The sequence below is a fragment of the Populus euphratica genome, unplaced genomic scaffold (assembly GCF_000495115.2).
Source record: "Populus euphratica unplaced genomic scaffold, PopEup_1.0 scaffold407.1, whole genome shotgun sequence".
Lineage (NCBI taxonomy): Eukaryota > Viridiplantae > Streptophyta > Magnoliopsida > Malpighiales > Salicaceae > Populus > Populus euphratica.
In genome coordinates, this window is record NW_011500293.1 from 113675 (window position 1) to 135494 (window position 21820).

A 21820-nucleotide genomic window follows, 5' to 3' on the forward strand; every position below is an offset into this window, starting at 1 on the left:
TTTCAATATTACCCATAGCTGACCACATTTCTCTATTCCTTCTCTAAATTAAAAATTCAATAGCAAACCCATGAAAATCATCACCGATATGAACTTCTTCAATTGAGTGAAGCTCGGTTATAACCTTAAGAATACTGCAACCTTCCTGATCTTTACTAATAGATGTTGAATCACTATTGTTTGACATGTTGTCAACCATTTGATCCCACTGTGATAGTAGTTGAAACCAATTTTAGAATTCCTTTTTTTTTTCCCACCTGAAACCTCAAACCGTTCTCTTTCTGTCCTCTTCCTACTATTGGGGCTATGGTGACGGGTAGACATATTAACCATGCTAACTGATTAGTACTTAAAAGTGCATTTTTATCATGGTTTTATATATTCATTATGCACTTGAAGTATCACTAGCATCTTAACTAAAATATGTTTTATAATAATGTATCTAATAATATAAGATGCCTATAATGTGTGGTAAATGTCTATTTTTAATGCAGGCCTATCACATAAATGAAAGGATTGATTGATGACTTGAAGAACTTAAATTGCAAGGATAAAGAGATGGTCAAACTTAGAAAAGAGATGTCGGTGCAATCCAAACCGGAACACTGTTCGGTAATTGAGTCATATCTAGAGCTATATATCTCAGATTTAGGTCCAATTTATATGGATGGAAAGGTAAGACATAGGCCTACAACTTTTATATGGAGCCCAAGATCTAAAAAGGCCATTATCAAGTCCAAATTGTAGCAACAACAAAGAAGCCCGAATCTGTCTTTTAGCCCGAGCACTGTTTGGTATTTTGGCCATATCTGGAGTTCTAGAAGTCCAAATGAGCTGAATGTTTTACACAAGAAAGCTGAGACAATTTCCTACAACTTTCATGTTTGCAACTGGCTCCAATTTTGATGTTATCAATGATGTTTTGGGTAGACAAGAGAAGATAAGGATTGTCACCAAGTCAAAAGTTGGCCACCCACTTATCAATTAGTCATCAAATCAATAGTTCCCAATTTTGGCCTATAAAAGGAGGCATTTGCCATGCATTTAGGCATCTTGGTTTCCAAATCAAGATCATGCTCTTCCTTTCTCTCTTTGTATTTTTTGTAATGTTTATGCTTTGCTTTCATTAATATTAAGTTTATGCCTTTCATTTCCTTTCCTTTACTTAGTTAAGTTTTATGTTCTTATTTTGTTTATCTATTTTGCTTTCTTTCATTATGTCTAGCTAAGTTGGTTATGTCAAGGTGAAAAGGTTACACTAATGGTGTAAGAATAAGTATAATGTAAACTTAATATGGACTTTAATGTTTGATACTAACATGTTTTATATTTGTTATCTTGTTCACTCTTTAATACTTTGCTTGTTAAATGAGTAATCTTGATTTATGTTGTATAACACTTGGTACAACAAATGCTTGACACTTTCATAGCCCATAATGTATGGTATAACCGACACCTGAGCTATGAAAGGAACTTGATTTGTTGTTAACATAAGTTATAATCATGAATGCTTGATGAGATTTACAAGTATTAGCATTAATTGAATAAGATGACTAATGTAATCATGATAACAATATATAATCTGATTGGAACCTCCTTTGTGTGTGGTTTCCAATTCAATAATAAGAGTTTATACTATACTTGTTTGATATACCATTAGTGGAACCTCTAACCTTGACATTTGTTATTATTATTGTTTAATCCTTACATTAATATTTCATCTCTAAGTTCTCATCATCATCATCTTCTTCTTCTTCTCTTTCTTTATTATTATTATTATTATTATTATTGGTATTATTATTATTATTATTATTATTATTATTACTATTATTGTTATTGTTATTGCTGTTGTAATATTGTTATTTATAATTTGTACAATTAATCTCTCTATGGTTCGACCCCGGTCTTGCCGGGTTATTTATTACTTCGACACTCCTGCACTTGGGAGAAGACATCAACCTTTTAGTCGTGTCACTAACCATGTTACAAAACATCATCGAAAAAATTTAGAATTCCATCCTTTTTAGAATCAACACTTCCTTCTTCCAAATCGAGCTGTTCAATATTGCCATGTTGATTGCTATCAACACCAACATTATGATTAGGTAAGACTTCAGATGATGGTGCCCATGCATAATCACTAGTAGCAACAACGTTTGCTAATATTCTATCGTACTTCATACATAACGACGGTTTGATACCGGCGTGCCTAAGCTTTTTTGCCCCCCTTATTTCCTACACAAAAGAAACAAAATTATTTCATGCAACTTTGCCTAATTTATTAATAACTGAACTCAAATGTAAACACATTAAAGATTAAGGATCATGACAAATAACCTGAATTTTTTATTTCCACCACTAATCACTAGCAAAAATTATTCCTAATTCAGTATTCCAGCCCATATCAGTTTAAAAAATGAGTTTCTTCTATATTATCTAATCCTTTTTGCAGCCATCCCATTTGTTTTTCAGTTGTGCCTTAGTGAATGCATGACCAATGTGTTCTTTGAATGATGCCAACAAATATTTCGAGCCAGCTTTGTTGAAATGAGTGTTTGATCTCATTCCCATATCGATAGCCTTGATGCAAAGGTCATAAAAGACATGCAACATTTCTTTAGTCCATGTTGCTTTATCCATATTTTCAGGACTTTCCATTCCTAGTTCGATGAATATTTGGAAGCAAAAACAATGAGTTATAACATGCAATGAATTTGACATCTAATTTAATACAAATATAGTCAACATACAAGTATTTAAACAATCAACAACGATGATTAAAAATGAAATGAAGATGTTGAGACTTCTAATTCCAAAAATGAACTTAGAGCATCCAATATATATAAATAAACTTCGACACTAGTTAAATGCCTTAAACTTTCCCTCCTTGACATATTTTCTATTTATATTCTATGTTTATAAACCTGCACCAGTGATCAAAGTATATGATAGCATAAAAGCCCTAAACAATTACAATGAAACAAACAGTTGGCAACAACAGAATCACAATTGAGAGACAATTGATAAAAACAATCATCAAAGTTTACATTATTGCACAACTACAAATGCAAATGATTTAGAGATGCATATGGCTAATTAATCCAGCAACTAATAGTTTTCTTTTCATTTTAGCATGTAAACACAATAATGGCTATGGTTAATAAACATAAATGACAACAACATATGGTCACAGTATTGCAAACAAGAACAATAAATAACATAAAAAGTTTTATTCTAGCACCAACAAACAGACAAGTAGTTACGTAATTGTAAAAAATAGACAAACATACTCAATTTGACAACACATTTTCTTTTTTGTTGCTAGACAAGTTTGGATAAGTAAAATGTTATTGTGCCTCCTACACCAACACAAAACTGTACATAAATTCATCAACAATAAATATGTAATTATAAGAAACAATTGAACAAGCAAGTAGCCATTTACGGTTGTGGAGTTGAAACAAGTTCACAAGGATGCTTGATACATCCTAGTAAAGAAGTTGCAAAATCACTATACAGTCCAACATTGAAATAGTTGTATGAAGTAGTGTGAAGTAAAGAAAAACTGGTTATTCACAAGTTGAATACTTGTTGAAATTTGTAATCTTAACTCATTTCAGATTTTATATAAATTTACATCGAACTCAATGTTAACCCAAGATTAGTAAAATTATTAAGCATAAATTGCATATTTCTTCGCTAGATCACAGGAACCATAATAGATAACCTAAAATTCAAAAATTATTGTCACCAAATTGATTCTTATTTCGGTAACTACAACACAAGAAAAAGCCCAGATCCTGTATTAATTTTGAATAAGTTCAGCAGATAGACAAAATTATTCACTGTGAAAACAATTGCAAAAATGAGAAAATACATTTTTCAATAGATTTACAAGATTAACAACATGGAATCGCGTCTCAAGTAGAAAAAAGAAAGGAAAATTAGTTTCCATAATAGAGGAGAGATTATGATTAGAAGAGACAGATCTTCAATTTTCTTTTCAAAAGGGTGAGAGGAATCTAACCATCGACAAACTACTTCATTGTTGATTATTTGATGCTCATATTTTTTTGACAAATTAGAGAGAAATTAGAAAGTTTGATTTTCCTCCAATGGCTTTAACAAGTCTGTGTTTTGTGTTGATGGACTATTGGTATTTTTACAAGGATTTGTTTAGAAATCAGGGAGGAACTGGGAAGTTCGATTTCCCTCCAATAGCTTTAACAAGTGTGTTTTGTGGTCAATGCAATGTTGGTATTTTTACTCTGAATTTTTTGAGGAATCGGGGAGGGGAAGTTTGATTTTCATCCAACGGCTTTTTTTTTTTATGTTTTTCTTATGGTCAATGGATAATGAAATTGAAGTTGAGAAGCATCAGAATCGTGCTTTTAACAAAACTTAGTTTCAAACACACTTTATGGTAGGTCTAACCAAAACAAAACCAAATTTCAATTTTATCAAATATTCAAAGTTGTGGTTAACTCTTAACCTTATACGTAACCACAACGTCAAAAAACATCTTAGTTGCCAAAAATCTTAAAATGACATTTAAGAAAATGTAAGAAAATAAAAAACAAGATGAGGTAGTAATGAACTTTTTTCAAGTGTCATTAATTTTAGTATAGTAGGTCAACTTTAAAATCTCCTGACCTAATTATTTATAAAGGTTAAGTTTTAAATTAATCATGTGAGAACTGACTTGATATAACTAGATTGATTTGACAGAGCCAAATATAACCTAAATAACATAAAAACAAGGGTTGAATTAAAAAAATAATTAGTATGACATATTTTTTTGTTTTATTTTTGAGAGGATGACCAAGTAAATCAGCCATGGTACTCAGATTAAAAAAAACAATCACAATCCAAGTAATGAGCATGATCAATATGTATTAACCACCAGGTGGCTAGCTATTGTTTTTCTTTACCATATCCTTATTCTCTCCTCGGTTAGCCCTGCATTGGGTTTGGGTTGTAATTTCAGTCTAAATTGAAGAGTTATTAAATAATCAGTAATTAAATTGAAAATCGAGGGCTTAAACTAAGGTGAGATGAAATTTTGGACTTAATTGAAAGGTTCTTATATAATTAGAGACCAAACTAACCAAAGAGGAAAAAACTAGCGTATGCGTCGAAGACGTTCTAGCATGTGGGAGGACCCCTCGTGCTCTAGCAGCACATGCGATGCCCTCCGTCTTCCAAACTCAATCGTCCATGATGTTCCCAAATACATCTAGACATTCTCTTCCATTACAGTTAGAGCGTGTCGCATTGTTCTTCCCATGGAGGTGCCTCCGGCCTATTATCTTTCTTCTTTTTCTCTGTTCTCTCGTTGAAATCCACAATTTTTTATTTTTTTTTCCTTTGAGGGATTGATTGTTTCCTAATGATCAATTACAGTCCCTCAAATTTTTATCTCTTGCAAAACACAAAAATCCGATCAATCTTCCACAAAATCAATCTTGAGAACAATGGCGGAATGCCTTTTTTTTTTTTTCATGAAACCAACTTTGATTTCTTAGAAACAAACCATAAAAAAAAAAAATAATGAATGAGACAAGAATAAAACAAGCGTAGGTAAATCAAATTGAAAAAAAAAAAAGAATTCGAGAACAAAAAAATAAAATAAAATTAGCACTGTATAAAATTGTTAACAATTTCCGAAGTTAATTGTGCCCGCCAGCAAGATTTGCTTACTTGGCTTCATTCTGCCATAGAAGCAGCTTTTCTGGTTACTGATTGCTTTTGATCTTACCTCTCCTGTTAACCAAACAACTAGATGTATGAGTTAACATCCATCCTCCCACTCTATCATACTCGTCATTTTCCCATTCCATCTTTCCTGAAAAACAGACGTTCAGCACATGAAGAACAGTAAGGTTTTTTTTTTATATTATTATTATGCTAAATGCTTGCTGCATGAATATTCTGATACACACAGAGATGAATAAAAAACTTTTGCAGTGTTATCTCATAAGATGTTAGAAGGAAATAAATCTATAACGTCTGATTTTCCTCTTTCTTTCCTTTTTTTGTGTTCATTTTCTCCTTTACCCCCTCATCTATGCTCCTGAAAATATCCGTAGTCAAAGGCCTGCAGCAGATTTTTGGGAAAACGGTGAGAAGAGGAGAAGGTCAGATACAAATCTGGCTACTCTTTTCAGAAAAAAATCGAACTGCTTACCTTTGGTCAGACAGAAGCGCATCTCCGTCCAAATGTTAATTCATGCATTGAGCTCAGAAGAATACTCTCAGAGCATCCACAACTTTCTCAGGCCTGTTAGTACCAGGACAAAGATTTTACATGAGAAAGACGGGGGGAAGTGGTTGTGCACAAAAATGAGGTAATATGATTAAATTACCAGTCCTCTTGTGGCATATGGCCAGCGCCTTCTAGTAACTTAAGCTTCACAGCATTAGGGTTTCCTTTCTGAAACTCTTCTGCCACAGCCTGAGGCAGATACTTGTCTGCTACTCCCCAGGCAAGAAGTATTGGTTTATCCCATCTAAAGTCCAGAGGCCATCAATACACGAAGTCCCATTTGAATAAAACTAATTCACGTGCTGCACTACAATCTAAAAAAAGCTCTACCTACCCTTCAGATGCAAAGCCATCAGCGATTTGGCTTGCAATATCTCTGAAGTTGATCTTCCTCGCGGCCTCGAGCAAAGCTGAAACAACAAAAGTAAAAGCATGAAACCGTTAATAGTCAAGACATTCATGTATGCTTACATCCATCACCAACTATTTGTTAACTGCTGGTTCTGTTCAAGAGTGAAGTCATTGAAATTAAAGTACTTCTGATATTTTAGCTTACACAAATCTTTAAAACAGTAGTTTAAATTGTATTATTGCACCATGTCTGTTTTATGCTGCTAACGATGTTTTTAGGACAGTTTCTACAAGATTAGAGCATGATTTCTTCTACCAATTGTCTGTTAAATTCGCATCTATGCATAAAAAATTGGAGATATATCAGACTGCCTTGAAGTGAATAAATATTAGACAAATCAAGGGCTGGAAATAGCTAATCAGGACAATACTTGCTTAGTTCCTTTCGAAATATATCATTTACCATTTATCGCAAATTTACTAGCAAATGTGGAAGAAATGAAATACAAACCAAACCCTGGTCCACTGCTTGCCAAATATGGTAACCGATAAACGTCGGCCTTTTCCAGCTTCAGGACATAGCTGCAAAACAAGCGCATTCAGAGAAAGTAAAGCACGTATAAAAGTAATTGCTTCTGCAACTTAAAGCAGCTCAAGCTCCTCAGGTACAAAGGAAAATGGCTATCTTTACAAATCTTCAGGTGTCCCTCAATTGGCATGCTTAAATTTTAAGAACAGGATATTGTCTGTGTCTTCACATCTGTGATATCGTCTCTGCAAGCGTTAGCGCTCAGAACAGACTCTGAATTGCAGGCTTGCATGTATTTATTGATTTTGTTTGAAGGTAGTTTGATTACTTCCAGATGGTTATAAGAAAAGAGCAGCAGCTACAAAGGAAGAAATGCAGGTATGATTTGGATCATCTAGGCAAGAAATATAGACATTAACATGCAATTGACTTTAGCTACCTGAGGGTAACGTAGAAGCAGTAACAAACTAAGGTGCAAGTTACACAGAGATATGAGGACTGGAATTTGTAAATATAATATTGATAACTGTTGGTGAATAATATAAAATTATTCTTAGGATTAAACAATCATGAGTTTGAATATTGCTACTGTTATTTTATTTGATAAAAATTAAGTACTACCTAATGTAAACTTATACAAGTTTTAAATTTAAAGAGCTTTTTATTTAAGGATGTAAATTAAAAAATCATATCCTGAGACCCAACCTAACAACTCAAGTTATTAAGTTAAAATGATTATTTAAAAAAATATCAAAATCTTGTTTACTAAGTGATTACAAGTTCAAAACTCACCATCTACATTGTAATTAATAATACATTAAGTACAAAATAGCAGTATGGACCTGTGAAAGTCTAATTAACAATATGCAGATGGATGAGGCAGTTGAATGGCGATTATGACATCCAAAAGACACGAGTCAGAAATCTCAATCTTGAACTGAGGTATGATCATAGGCTGCAGAATAGGTGTATTTAGAGATTCAGGTAAAGCAACACGTTTGGAAACTTCATGTAAGACTCTCGCCATTTGCTTTCTTATTGGTTTAAGCTAAAAATACTAATGCATAGTGGAGCAGATTGGTCTCGGTACTAAAAATTAAAGGTTCAGTTGGAAATTATAAAAACTGAAAGCATATATCTAGGATACCTACGGGCTGCCTGCTTCAATAAAGCGCTCAGCCATGACAGCATTTTGGCAGGTAAATTCACCATAGAGAGGAATCCTGGATGAACAAATTAAAGGAAGTGCAGGTGAAAAAAGCAGTGGGTTAGCGGGGCAGAGTCGGTACATTTAAGAGAAACTAAGAATCATATATATGGATAGCTTAAGAGATGATATGGACATTAGCACTTTCATTAAAAAGCTAAGCACTGAACCTTAGCTGTTGAAATAGTCCAGGAACGGGAGATGAAACTGTCACCGGACTATTCAAAATTGCTAGTTTTGATATCTTGCTCTTGTTTTTCAGGGCCCAGGTCAATCCATATGAACCTACAAGAAATCCCTTCGGGAATATGAGAAGCATGTTAGGTATTGTTTACATGAATGGACTTGCAGCATTGATATATTATCACGCTTGAAAACCGAACCCAGACCAAAATGCAGACCTGGGAAGTTTTGTAAACCGAATTGGTAAATATTATATGAAGTTTCATCACAAACATGCATGATTGAGTAGCTTGTGTTCAGGTAATTTATTCAAACCTGAACAACAAGGAAGAAGGGAGATTTGACTCCCAGCACATCCAGTAATTTATCAAGTGCTTCATGGAACTCCTTTTCTGCCACAGTTGAAAATTCTCGAAATGAGAGAACTGACGAGAATTAAAATGTTTGAAGTGCTTATTATCAGAAAACAAAACCTGTGTAGTCAAAGCCATATCCAGGTTGTGGCTTGTCACTGAAACCAAACCCTATCCAATCAGGTGCAAAGCAGTGGAACCCAGCATCTGACATCTATATAGGAAAAGGATAATTAACTTTACTATCGAAGAAATGTGTAATCTAGCAGTAGAAAACAGCTCAAGCAGGTAAGTTAATTTTCTGTGTGAGTTGATGAAAAGGGCTTTCCATCTTTGATTCTACTCGTTTTCTCGAGGGAACTTGTTTTGTCTTTATTTGGCACCTTTCTTCTGAAGGAAAAGAAAATCCTAACACCACAGAGCACTGGTCACCTATTATTCAGGTACCTACACTCCTTAAGTTGTTGATGACAGCCAAGTAAAGAAACTTAACACACAATTAGATCTTGTTTAAGCAGATTTTGTTTGAAACAGAGGAAAATTTTGCCAAATTCCAGGCATTAAAAGGGTAGGTATTTCCATGCAATAAGCTGTGGTTATAGCTCAAGAACATGTGAATCCAGCAGAGTGGTAGCCTACATAAAATCCTGAAGCACAATCTCAGAACAATGTTATCAAGCCATGAAGACAGAAACCTCATCTCTTAAATTCTTCTGCAGAAATTGATCTTTCAAGTTAAATGTTAAGCTCAGCAGGTGAGGATGCAGTTAGAGATTCGATAGCCTTAACTAGTGGCCATTAATTTCTCATCATTTACATGTAAATAAATTTGAAGAACTTTGCCGTAGAGAAATTTATATGAAAAAGTCTAGGCAGTTTAGACATTGAAAACAAAAGGAAAGTATGAAGATGAATTAGAAACCAGGTCAGCAACCTGAGACATGACAACTCGATAACTATAAGATTGTGCTGGCGCCCCATGTAAGAAGACAACTGTTCCACGGCGGCTGTCAGGGGATCCTGCCACCCAAACATATATTTGTCAAACAAGTAGTTAGAAACAAAAAGGAAGTACTGTTGTATGCCATAGATAAAAGTTTTACCAGTTTCTCTCACAAACCATATTAGCTCCCCAGATTTTATGTAGGAGCCATTTTCCTTTCCCTTGTCTTCTATCCTCTGCATCAGAAAAGAAATGAATGAATGCTAGGATAAAGAATATATTTCTTTTTTTGACATAATAGCAAGCACTACTGTTTTAACGAATTTTATTCAACTAAAAAGACTACATGGACACTGAAACGATATGGCTTCTTGAGCTCCTTGATTCAAAAAACAAAGGATATATATGCCTTCACTAAAAATGGCACTGAACAATTTAATCGATTGCCACAGAGACTCATGTTTCAAATTCAAACATTTTATATCACCTCAAATTACAATTCGACCCAGAATTTTATATTAAAATCTCTTAACAATTTCAAAAAGTAATAAAATGATGGCCATGTGTAACCCAAAAACTTGAAATATTTATTTCACTAAAACTAACAGGCTGGACAATATTATTGAATGTTCAAGATTAAAAGGGGGCTTGAAAAACATCACTCTACATTGAAAACATTAAAAAGAAGTCATGCAAGTTAAGTTGTATATATGCTTGATTGAGACAACTTAATTTAGTACTGCTAGCTAGCATAAGCTAAATAAGTATAAGAATGCTTACATAGAGCATTTGGCCGACATTGCCATCCTCAGCAGGAGACTCAGGGAGCTGAATGGAAGAACGGCTGGAAGGATTATCAGTGACAAAACCAAAGGGGTTGAAAGCTGGTGCATCTTTGTCTTTTTCATTGTCTTGGCTACTGTTAGTGGCATTTGCTATTATTGATGTCCCTCTTCTTCTTCTACTTGAGATCATACTTCTTTTTGTGCCTGTATTAATGTTGCTGGTGGGCATAGAAGCAGGAGGAGGAGGAGGAGAGAGCAGAGACCATGTAGCCATTTTTGGTTTTGCTTTGGGAGCGTGTGTGAAGTGAGAGACATACAGTCTTTTCTTTCTTTTGTTTTTAATTTGAAGAAGTAATTAAACGGAGGCCACATTATTGTTATTCATTTATTTTGTGGATATAATTTGACAAAGGGCAGTCGTGTTTGTGGCCTCACGCGCTTTTCCAGTGGCTATTGATGATTCTGCCTGGATTCCATAAACGGGTTGAGTCAAATAAGATAATGCAAAGATAATACAAATATTACAGAATAACCATTTCTTTTCCGTTCTTCGTGATTAGAGAGTGATATAGTGAGTTCTATGACCGGGGGAGTGAAGATTAAGTCTTGAATTTTAATGCTACAGCTAAATGATAGCCATTTACAACAAAACTGCAAAGGACTTGGCTGTTTGTTGCTTGCTGCTAACAGTGGTTGTTCATTCAACTTTTGCAGATCGAAGAAGGTTCCCAGAACAGTAAGCAGCTACGGGAGGAAGATGACCTTGAGATTAGGATTGAGGGCGATGACCTTGGGATAGAGGATATCGACCTGCCTGAAGGCAATGATCTTGAGGACACCTGCGAACAACTGTTTGATATTGAACACCATGTCTTTGAAAATATTGGGAATTTCGATTGAAAATGTCTTGATAGTTATTTATCGGGATAAATATATTGATATAATATTTAATATGGTTTGATAAATTATTTATATTTATAAAAAATATTTATATTATTAAAAATAAAAAAAGTGATACAATATAAATACACGAAGGAAAAGGATCACATTCACTTTTTTTAATTCCTAGTTCTCATTGTTGTACTTGTAGCTGCTACACTTACAGTAAGGCTGCTGCTATTATCCTTTTTTCTTTTTCTCTTTTCTCTTACACATACTCACCATTCTTTCTCACTCTTACTTTGTGTTTCTCTTTTGATGTTTATTTATAAGCAAGAATGGTAGGACAACTTGACTATAAATTATATCACTAATGGTGGCAGCACATGTGTTGTATCATTTTGCCAATGATTAATACAACTTGTTTGACAATAGCAGTTATCACCAATAACCTACTATTGTAGCCTTTGACAATGGCAACCCTCTCTTAAAATAGCGTTGTAGATGCTGCCATATAAGTGGCAATATCCCAACAATCACCCAATTTGCTATTTGTATGGGCAATTGTCATCTTGCTTTTTCAACACAAGCTTGAATCCTACAACTTTTCCAAACTTACCATTCTGAGAGCATCTTTGACCAAGTTTATAGGTACACGCCAAACCTTTCAATCACTAGAGTCACCAAAGCACACTCATGCTCACACCAAATGATCACTTCAACTAGATGGTCTCCCACATTACATCTGAAAAGTGTTAACACTTATCTCTTGGACATAACATTCCCCTTTGAGTGTATCAACCATGCTCAATCCAGAATAATTTTTCAAGCCTCATAATAAGGCTTATAACACCCCCCTCAAATAGAAATTTATATTTCCGAGTGTGATAGTCATTTGAGTATTTGAATTTGCTTAGAAGCTCACCACTCTTCCAAAAGTTTACTAATTCAGGAGTTATGTCTGCCTTCTATTCCATCTTAGGAACCACACCTTACTTTTCCATAAATCTCTTGCTCTTAGTCCTAAGAGTCCAAGCAGCTCTCTATCTTTAACCATGAGGACAGCCCATCAAAGGTTGATCCATATCTGTCTTCATACTTTGAGTATTACAATGTCATTACCGAGCTCACCACCTTGACAAGAGTTAACTTGTTCCCAGAACCTACGCATGCTCTCTGTTTTTACATAGCAGTTGCGTCTTAATGCTCCATAAGTCATCCACTTATTGTCCAAGGAAAATATCTTCTAGCTCATTGATCTTTAATATGGAGGCAAGATCTATGAAAGTCAATTTTACATTTGTCTTCATACTCATCATAGCCACTTCATTGGCTATTCATACATTTGTCCACTCATATCTAGCCATCACATCGGCTCTAAGGCTTTACTTGGGCTCATATCATAGCCTTCACACCTTCTTTCTCTCCACATGATTGGCAATTTGAAGCCCAAATCTGCACTCCACAACCCAATCCAGCCTCCACTCCCTCTTTCTAAAATATAAAGTATACATAGAAAAAGTGACGTGAAGGACTCCAATAGCCTTAAATGATGTTGAACCACTGTCACAAGAAATTCTAGTTGGCTTATTTTTTAGATTTTTCTTGCTTAGCTCTCTAATTACTTAACTAAGTATTGTTTCTCCCTTCCTCTCCCTATTATGGCCTATAATGTCATCTTTTGTCTGTCCAATGTCCATTTGTCGCTCATTTAGAATGTCTCTGGCTCTACCACCATGCGGACTATAGAAGAGATTACTGTCACTGATCACATAGAAAAAGAGAGTTACAGTACACTCTTCGCAATCCTCCATCTTGATTTATATATTTGGAGCTTCTGCGCCTTTCTGCTTGATAACTCCACCCACACCAACTTTTCTTTGGTGTCTTCGCATTTCATTATAGGTAGTTGTACCCCCTCAATTAGGTGTTTTTGTAATAGCTCATTTTTCATCCTTGCATGCATTGGAAAAGTCCTTGCTTGTTGCTTTTTTAAAAAGCACAAGAGACTTCCTTTTGTACAATCTTTTACACAGTCTCTACTCTAAGCTTCATCTGGAAACTCTTCTTCTCCTTGTATATGTTGTCTCATTACAGTACTGACACTACCAAAAGATTGATGTCTTCTTCCAAGTATAGGAGTGTCAAAGTAATAAATAACCCGGCAAGACCAGGGTCGAACCACAAAGAGGTTAACTATATAAATTATAAATAACAATAATAAAACAACAACACCAATAACAATAATAAAGAGATCTTTGAGATGTGATATTGATACAAGGATTAAACAATAATAAAAACAACTATCAAGATTAAAGGATCCACGAATGGTATTTCAAACAAGTATAATATAAACTTTTATAACTCAACTAGTAACCACACACAAAGGAGGCTCCAATCATATTATAAATTTTTAATATAATTATATTAGTTATCTTATTCGAATAATACTAATACTTGTAATTATTGTCAGGTATCCATGATTATAACTTATGTTAATAACAAATCAAGTTTTTTTTTTATTGCATAGGTATCGGTTATACCATACGGTTTGTGCTATAAAAGTACCAAGCATTTGTTGTATCAAGGTTATACAACATAAATCTAAATTAACCATTTAACAAGCAAAGTATTAATAATGAATAAGATAACAAATACAAAGTATCAAACATTAAAGTCTATATTAAGTTTATGCTATACTTATTCTTACACCATTAGTGTAACATTTTCACCTTGACATAATAAACTTAGCTAAATATAATGAAAAAGAGAAACATAAATAAAATATAAGTTAATTAAGTAAAGGAAAGGAAATGAGTAGCATAAACAATATATTAATATAAGCAAAACTTAAGCATTATAATATAGAGAAAGTAAGAATATGATCTTGATATGAAAACCAAGATGACTAAATGCATTGTAAATGCCTCCTTTTATATGCCAAAATTAGGAACTATTGATTTGTTAACTAATTGTTAAGTAGGTGGCTAACTCTTAACTTGGTGACAATCCTAGTCTTCTTTTCTAAAAAAAATATCATTGATAATGTCAGAATTTGAACATACTTAAATTACAAAAGTTTTAGAAAATTATTTCAGCTTTCCAGAAAAAAAATTAAGGTCATTTAAATTTCTAGAACTCGAGATATAGGCTGAACATCAAACTTTTTCGTTGTTGCTAAGATTTGGACTTCCAAATAGTAGAATTGAGTCTTGCCTTCCTCATTAATGTTTTAAGCCTATGTCTTAGCTTTCCATCCATATAGAGCAAACCTAAATCCAAGAATTATAGCTCTAGATATGACTCAATGACCGAACAATGTTTCAATTTGGGTTGAACCAGCATCTCTTTTCTAAGTTTGGCCTTCTATTTGTCCTTTTAATTTCAGTACTTAAACTCATCAATCAATCCTTTTATTTATATGATAGGCTTAAATTCATCAATCAATCCTTTTATTTATGTGATATGTCTGCATTTAAGATAAATATTTATCATAAATTAAAGGTATCTTATAATATCAGACTTGTTATTATAAAACATGCTTTAGTTAAGGAGTTATTGATACTTAAAGTGCATAATGATGATATAAAACCTTGATAAAAATGCATTTTTAAATACTAATCAAGTACCTCGTTGGATCCTACGGGTACTTCTGCACAATCTCCATATGCCCTTGTGCAATTTCTATTTTCTAAATTTCTCTCTATTCTTTGCTTTTATGTTTGACAGAAGCTCATCATGTCACAACACTTATCCAAGTTAAAATAGGGTGTCAATCTTTATCTCTTTGTTATATTTCTTTTCCATTATCAAGATTTTCATGAATTCTCCATTCAAGCAATCACAGTCACTGAATTTAACTTTTTTTGAGAAATCACCACTCCATTAGATTCTTTAACATACAAGACTTAACTATTCTTTTATGTCATCATCTTGCTAGTCTTCAATAGTTTCATTACAAATTATTACATATACTAAAATAGTAATGTACGAATAATTATTCAACTAAGCAAGTTTCCAGGAAAGATTGGAGGAGTCACACTGGTCCCGTTTAAAAATCAATCTCCTAGATACAACTTCTTAGGCCATATTTATCTATCGTACTGTTTTTCCATATATACAATAATTTGCTAGCTTTGTTGTGCCTTTTCTTTGCAAGTGATATGAGATATCCTGGTTTTATACATGATTTCTCAACATCTGGTGAGACTACCAATGCTTAGATTCGTCAAGATTGGTCTTCATCAATTTCAACTCTCCACTATAAAGTGTCCACATGATTGGGTGTTTAGAGTGTCCTAATTTTGCCTTCCCTCAAGGCAATTAAAATTCTCACCGCTTAGCAGTTCAACACATATAATTAATTAAACATGTGTGACTCCTTCTTTTTCATCTCTATCGACCACCACGATGACCTTCAAATGCTTTATGATAAATTAATCTCTCCTAATAATTCACCACCACCAATTTTGGTTCATATCTCAATGATTAAACTATACCATTGCATCCGAAACAATCCAATTAGCTAGAAACAAGTCTGAAATCATTCAAATCGCATTTCAAATGGATAAGATTTGATCAAAACACTTCTGGCCTGATGAACGACCTAGATTCAATTTCAGATCCTGTTGCATGTGAGATTAGACGCGTTGCATCCTATACCTCAGCTCGCAGCTAATATGCTAACAAACTAGGTGCTGACTTGGCGTGCAAACTGTGCATGCTGATGCCATGATTACATCATATGATATCATCTTTATCTAGGCCAATCATATGAGTCAAGTCATCTGGTATTTAGGTTGGGTCAGCCCATCCAGGTGAAGAAAATGCCTGGCGTCACATTAGTATGCTTGGACAGTCTCCTCGCCAGCATGTTTGGGAGTGTACGACTATGTCCCATGTCTAAAGTTTTTGTTGTTTTCACCAGTATGCTTGTCTTTTCTTCCTCTAAACGATGATATAGTCAAAATATAATTTTGACAAATTTTATTTTTGATCAAAGATCAAACATCACTTTAAACCAAATGTTATGATACCAATTTTAAGAATTCTGACCAGTGATGTTTTGATAATTACCCATTGAAGGCAAAGCACACGAACATAATATTTAATGTGGTTCGACAAATTGCCTACATCCATGGGAAAGGTTCATATTATTAGAGATAAAAAAATGATATAATATAAATACATGAAAGAGGAGGATTATATTCACTCTACTCAACTCCCAACCCTCATTGCTGCACTTGCAGCTGTTGCAATGGCAGCAAGGCTGCTGCCGTTGTCTTTTTCTCTTATCTCTTACACACACTCATCACTCTTTCTCACTCTTACCTCGTGTTGCTTTTTTTGTGCCTATTTTTAGGCAAGATAGTAAGATAATTTGGTCATAAATTACAACACTAATGATGGCAGCACATGGGTTGCACCATTTAGTTAATAGCTGGTGCAACTCGTTTGACAATAGTAACTGCCACCAACAACCTACATTACAACTTTTGACAATGGCAATCGTCTCCTAGAGTAGGGCTACAGATGCTGCCACATAAATGACAATATCCCAGCAAAAAACAACAGAGTTAATGCTTTAGTAGAAAGTGTTTCAGAATGGTGACTTCCAAAGGAAGGATTGTCCACCACCTGATGTGGGGATAAAGTTTGAATCGTATGATGATGCCTATAGTTATTATAATTGCTATGTTAAGGATTTGATATAAATGTAAGGGTTTAAAGATAAGTAAGGAAGCGTGCAGTCATAAAAAGGAAACAAAGACTAGTTGTCTAAATATGTTAAGTTTAAGGTGAAGGGTGGATGAAGTCAAGCCTGAGCACAATCACTTGTTTGATCCTGAGATAGCATAAAATTCAAAGTCCAACAAAAAGTTATGGTAGATGTGAAAGTATGGACAATTAATTTATATCGAACAGTTGTTGCAGACCTACTAGGCTATAAAAGCACTAACTCAAATGAAGGAGAAAGTAGCCAACATGTTGATAGGTCCAAGCGCTTGAAGCTTAAAAAAGGAGATGCACACTTATTTTTTTAGGGTTCAGATAACAAATCCAAACCTTTTCTACTTTTATTGTTCCATCCAGATCTAGCTGGATTTCTTGATTCTGCTTAGAAAAAAAAAGGAGATCTACCATTGGTGCTGCCGTGAGAAGCACCTAGCGGCAGCCATGACTGCCACCAGCGTGGAGGCAACAGTAGCTTGCTTGCAACCAAAAGCCTGTTTGGGAGTATGGTTGAAGTTGTTTTTCAAAGTGTTTTTCATTCCGAAATGCATCAAAATAATTTTTGTATTTTAAAAAAATTATTTTTGAGATCAGTGTATTAAAACCATTCAAAGCATACAAAAAAATTAAAAAATACTGGTTGACCCACATTTCTAGACACTTTTGAAAAGGAGTAAAATTATGTTTATGCTCCTTATACCTTTTTAAGGATTTTTGTAATTATATCCCAAAACTTATATTTAATTAGAAAATGTTGTTAAGGTGAAGTTTATAAATTTAAACATGCCTTTTATTCCTTATTACCTTTTAGTTTTTCAGAATGAATTATAATTGTGCTCTCTTTTATATAAAATATTAATTTTATATTTTAAAATTGAAATATAAATTAAATTAGATATCTTCTAATAAGATTAGGATTGAATTAAAATAGTTAATTCAATTTTTATTGTGTTTTATAATGTCATATTTAGATTATGATTTAATTAAAATAATATTTTGAAAAATTGTTTTTCTAAAATAAAAGGAGTTTTTTAAGCCATAAAACTTTATTTAATTCTTCCTAAAATATTTTAGAATGTTAATAATAATTTTAATGTGATTAATTTTTTTATTAAATTTTACAAAAAAAATTTCAAAAAAAATTTATATTAAATAAAATCTATTATTTTGACAAATTGGATTTGATTTAATATTTCTAAATGTTAAAAATATTACTTTAAAAATTTCACATAAAATCAATAATTAGAATTGAAGCATTCAATAATTTTAATATACATATTAATATGTTATTATATATGATGGATGGTTATGAATATTAAAAGTCAATGTAATTATGTTTTTGTGGTTGAATGGTTTTAATAATAAATAAGACCTTCATGTCTTGCTTTTTTCTCAAAACAAATTTAAAATTTTAAAATTCTTTTCTAATCCAATTCCACTCAAATGTAACTTAAGGTTTCTTATATAATTATATAATATAGAAATGTAGAAATTTATATAGAAAAATCTATTTTATAATTCAAAACGAAGAAACAACAATGAAAAATGCTATAATCATAGTGCTCACAAAATACTTATAAAGATTTGCAACAATTATCTATGTTTTGACTGTTTAATTTCCTTCAATGACTCAAGAGAATTAGTTTAAATATGTTCATAATCATGTAGTTTGAATTGTATGCTAGGGCTGTTTTGAATGGTATAATAGGGGTGTATTTTTATACATAATTGTTATGTATGATATATCACTAATATCATGGAATGAGATTTAATTAAAATAATAAATCTCTCATTAATATATGAAGTACATTGTGAGAACATGATTTGTTCTGATTTTATTTGCATAAAATCATTATTCTATTCATGGATAACTTGTTGAGCTACTTTAGGTTACCATTAATTAAATATATTTAATATTATAAAATTGGATGCTTCTTATAACTTATATGATTTAGATGAGTTACTTATGATCATATAAGATTATATGCAGTAGTTAAGTGGAATATATATGATATGTTTAGATAAAAAAAAATTATCACCTATCTAGTCTAGGAGTCACATAAAAATATGATTGATAAACAATGTTATCTATTTAATTTATTTTATTTTAATTTTTTATGTTATTTAAGGTCATATAAATTATATGAAATCCTATCCCATTAGGAAATCTAAATGAAATTTCTCGAATTAATAGTGAGAGCTATTAATTTGCAGGAAAATAGTGGGATACTAAATCATAATTAAAGATCTTATCTAAATCTGGTTATAAATATTTATACATAAAACCAATACTCAATATCTTTACATGAATAATTTGATAAATTACCATGAGTAAAATTAATATATTTAGCATACTAAATGCTAATAAATTGATTGAACCAAACCTCTTGAATTGATACCTAAATGTGAGAATCGTTCTCAAACAAGAAAGAAAGTTATATATTCTTAAAAATCCATTTTCTCTTGTTTTTTTATGAGCATGTTGATAACAAAGTAAACACTAAATATCAATGTTATATTTTATAACAATGAGTAGACTAATATATAATGTTATCTAACATCTCACTTGAACTTCAAATACAACATAAAAATATAAATATATAATAATTATGCATTTCAAAAGATTGTTTAATGTGACTAATAAAACTGAGAGGTATGAGACCTCTAAGAAATTATTTCATTGCAAGATAACAAAGAGTTCTTCAATGAAGACCCATATATTGAGTATAGTTGATTATTTTAAAAATTGTATAGCCAACATCAAGATCAACAAGCTCATTTGAAAAAAAAAAAAACAATGTAATTAATTCTTTATTTTATTTTAACTTACAACTACATGTTATTGGGCTTGAATTAAAAAAAGTGAGAGAGAGAGATTTTTTTATTTATGAATGCACTAATCTAAATTATTAGTACTTAAAAGTGCATTTTTATCAAGATTTTATATCATTATTTTATACTTGAAGTATTAATAACTCCTTAACTAAAACATGTTTTATAATATCATATATGATATTATAAGATACCTTTAATTCATAGTAAATGTTTATCTTAATGCAGATCTATCACATAAATAAAATAATTGATTGATGAGTTTAACTACTAAAATTAAAAAGACAGAGAGAGTGCTAAGTTTAGAAAAGAGATGCTGGTGCAATCCAAACTAGAATACTTTTTAGTTATTGGGTCATATCTGGAGCTATAGAATGTGGATTTAGGTCTGCTTTATATGAATGGAAAGCTAAAACATAGGTATAAAACATTCATGATTATCCAAAACTTAATTTTTCATTTTGGAAGTTCAAATCTTAGCATGAAAAAAAGTTAGAATCTGTCTTGCAACTCAGACATTGTTCAGTGTTCAGTTCATATCTTGAGTTCTAAGAGTTCAAATGATCTTAATTATTTTTTATTGTAAAACTGAGACAATTTTCTATAACTTTCATAATTCAAGTTTGTTCGAATTCTAACGTTAGCAATGATATTTTGTTTAGACAATAAGATAATGATTGTCACCAAAGCTAAAGTTGGTCATCCACGTAACAATTAATCATCAAATCAGTAGTTCCAAATTTTGACCTATAAAATGAGGTATTTACTATGTATTTAGATATCTTAGTTTTTATATCAAAATCATGCTCTTTATTTCTTTCTTTATATTTTTGTATGTTTAATTTTTATTTCATGTTATATTTTTCTTAATCTCTTTTTTATGCTTTTCATTTCCTTTACTATATCTATGTTCTTATGTTGTTTATTTATATTTCTCTTCTTTATTATGTTTAGTTAAGTTTATTTTGTTAAGTTGAAAAGGTTACATTAATGGTGTAAGAATAAGTATAGTATAAACTCAATATAAACTTTAATGTTTGATACTAACATGTTTTGTATTTGTTATTTTATTCACTTTTAATATTTTGCTTGTTAAATGGTTAATCTAGATTTATGTTATATAATACTTGGTACAACAAATACTTGGCACTTTCATAACCTAACTGTATAGTATAACCGACACATATGTTATAAAAGGAACTTTATTTGTTGTTAACATAAGTTATTACAAGTATTAGCTTTATTCGAATAAGATAACAATTTATAATCTAATTAAAACTTTCTTCGTGTGTGGTTTCCAGTTGAGTAATAAAAAGAGTTTATATTATAATTGTTTGAAATACCATTAATAAATCATCTAACCTTTACAATTATTTTTTTTTCATTGTTTAATCCTTACATCAATATCACATCTCAAAGCTCTTATTATTATTATTATTATTATTATTATTATTATTATTATTATTATTGTTATTGTTATTATTATTATTCTTGTTATTGTTATTTATAATTTATATAATTAACCTTCATATGGTTTGACTCTAGTCTTACCGGATTATTTATTATTTCGACACTCCTACACTTGGGAGAAGATATCAATCTTTTAGTCGTGTCATTAAATATGGTTGTAACCATAGTTTTCAAACCCGGCTTGGTGACTAGTAAGGTCCAAGGCTTGGGTTTCAAGTTTTGACTGGGTTACCAAAGCACTTGGGTCAATTTTTTTAATTAAAACGACGTTGTTTTAGTAAAAAAAAAAA

At 32.0% G+C, this 21820-nt stretch overlaps 1 protein-coding gene across 2 annotated transcripts; it reads right to left on the bottom strand.

Annotated features, from left to right (window-relative positions):
• Positions 1 to 5868: 5868 nt before the first annotated feature.
• On the bottom strand, positions 5869 to 10970 carry LOC105113285 (alpha/beta-Hydrolases superfamily protein). 2 transcript variants are annotated; one of them, XM_011009390.1, is made up of 12 exons: positions 10612 to 10970; positions 9992 to 10067; positions 9823 to 9908; positions 9009 to 9102; positions 8851 to 8927; positions 8523 to 8650; positions 8297 to 8368; positions 7128 to 7198; positions 6600 to 6675; positions 6366 to 6509; positions 6188 to 6280; positions 5869 to 6097 (listed from the first exon to the last, which is right to left on the bottom strand). In XM_011009390.1, exons 1-11 carry the CDS (start codon positions 10888 to 10890, stop codon positions 6241 to 6243), a joined length of 1143 nt encoding a protein of 380 aa, XP_011007692.1. In that variant the 5' UTR covers positions 10891 to 10970; the 3' UTR covers positions 5869 to 6097; positions 6188 to 6240. The 2 variants fall into 2 exon arrangements, with proteins under 2 accessions (XP_011007692.1, XP_011007693.1); XM_011009391.1 differs by having other exon boundaries at positions 5869 to 6109.
• Between the last annotated feature and the right edge of the window lie 10850 nt (positions 10971 to 21820).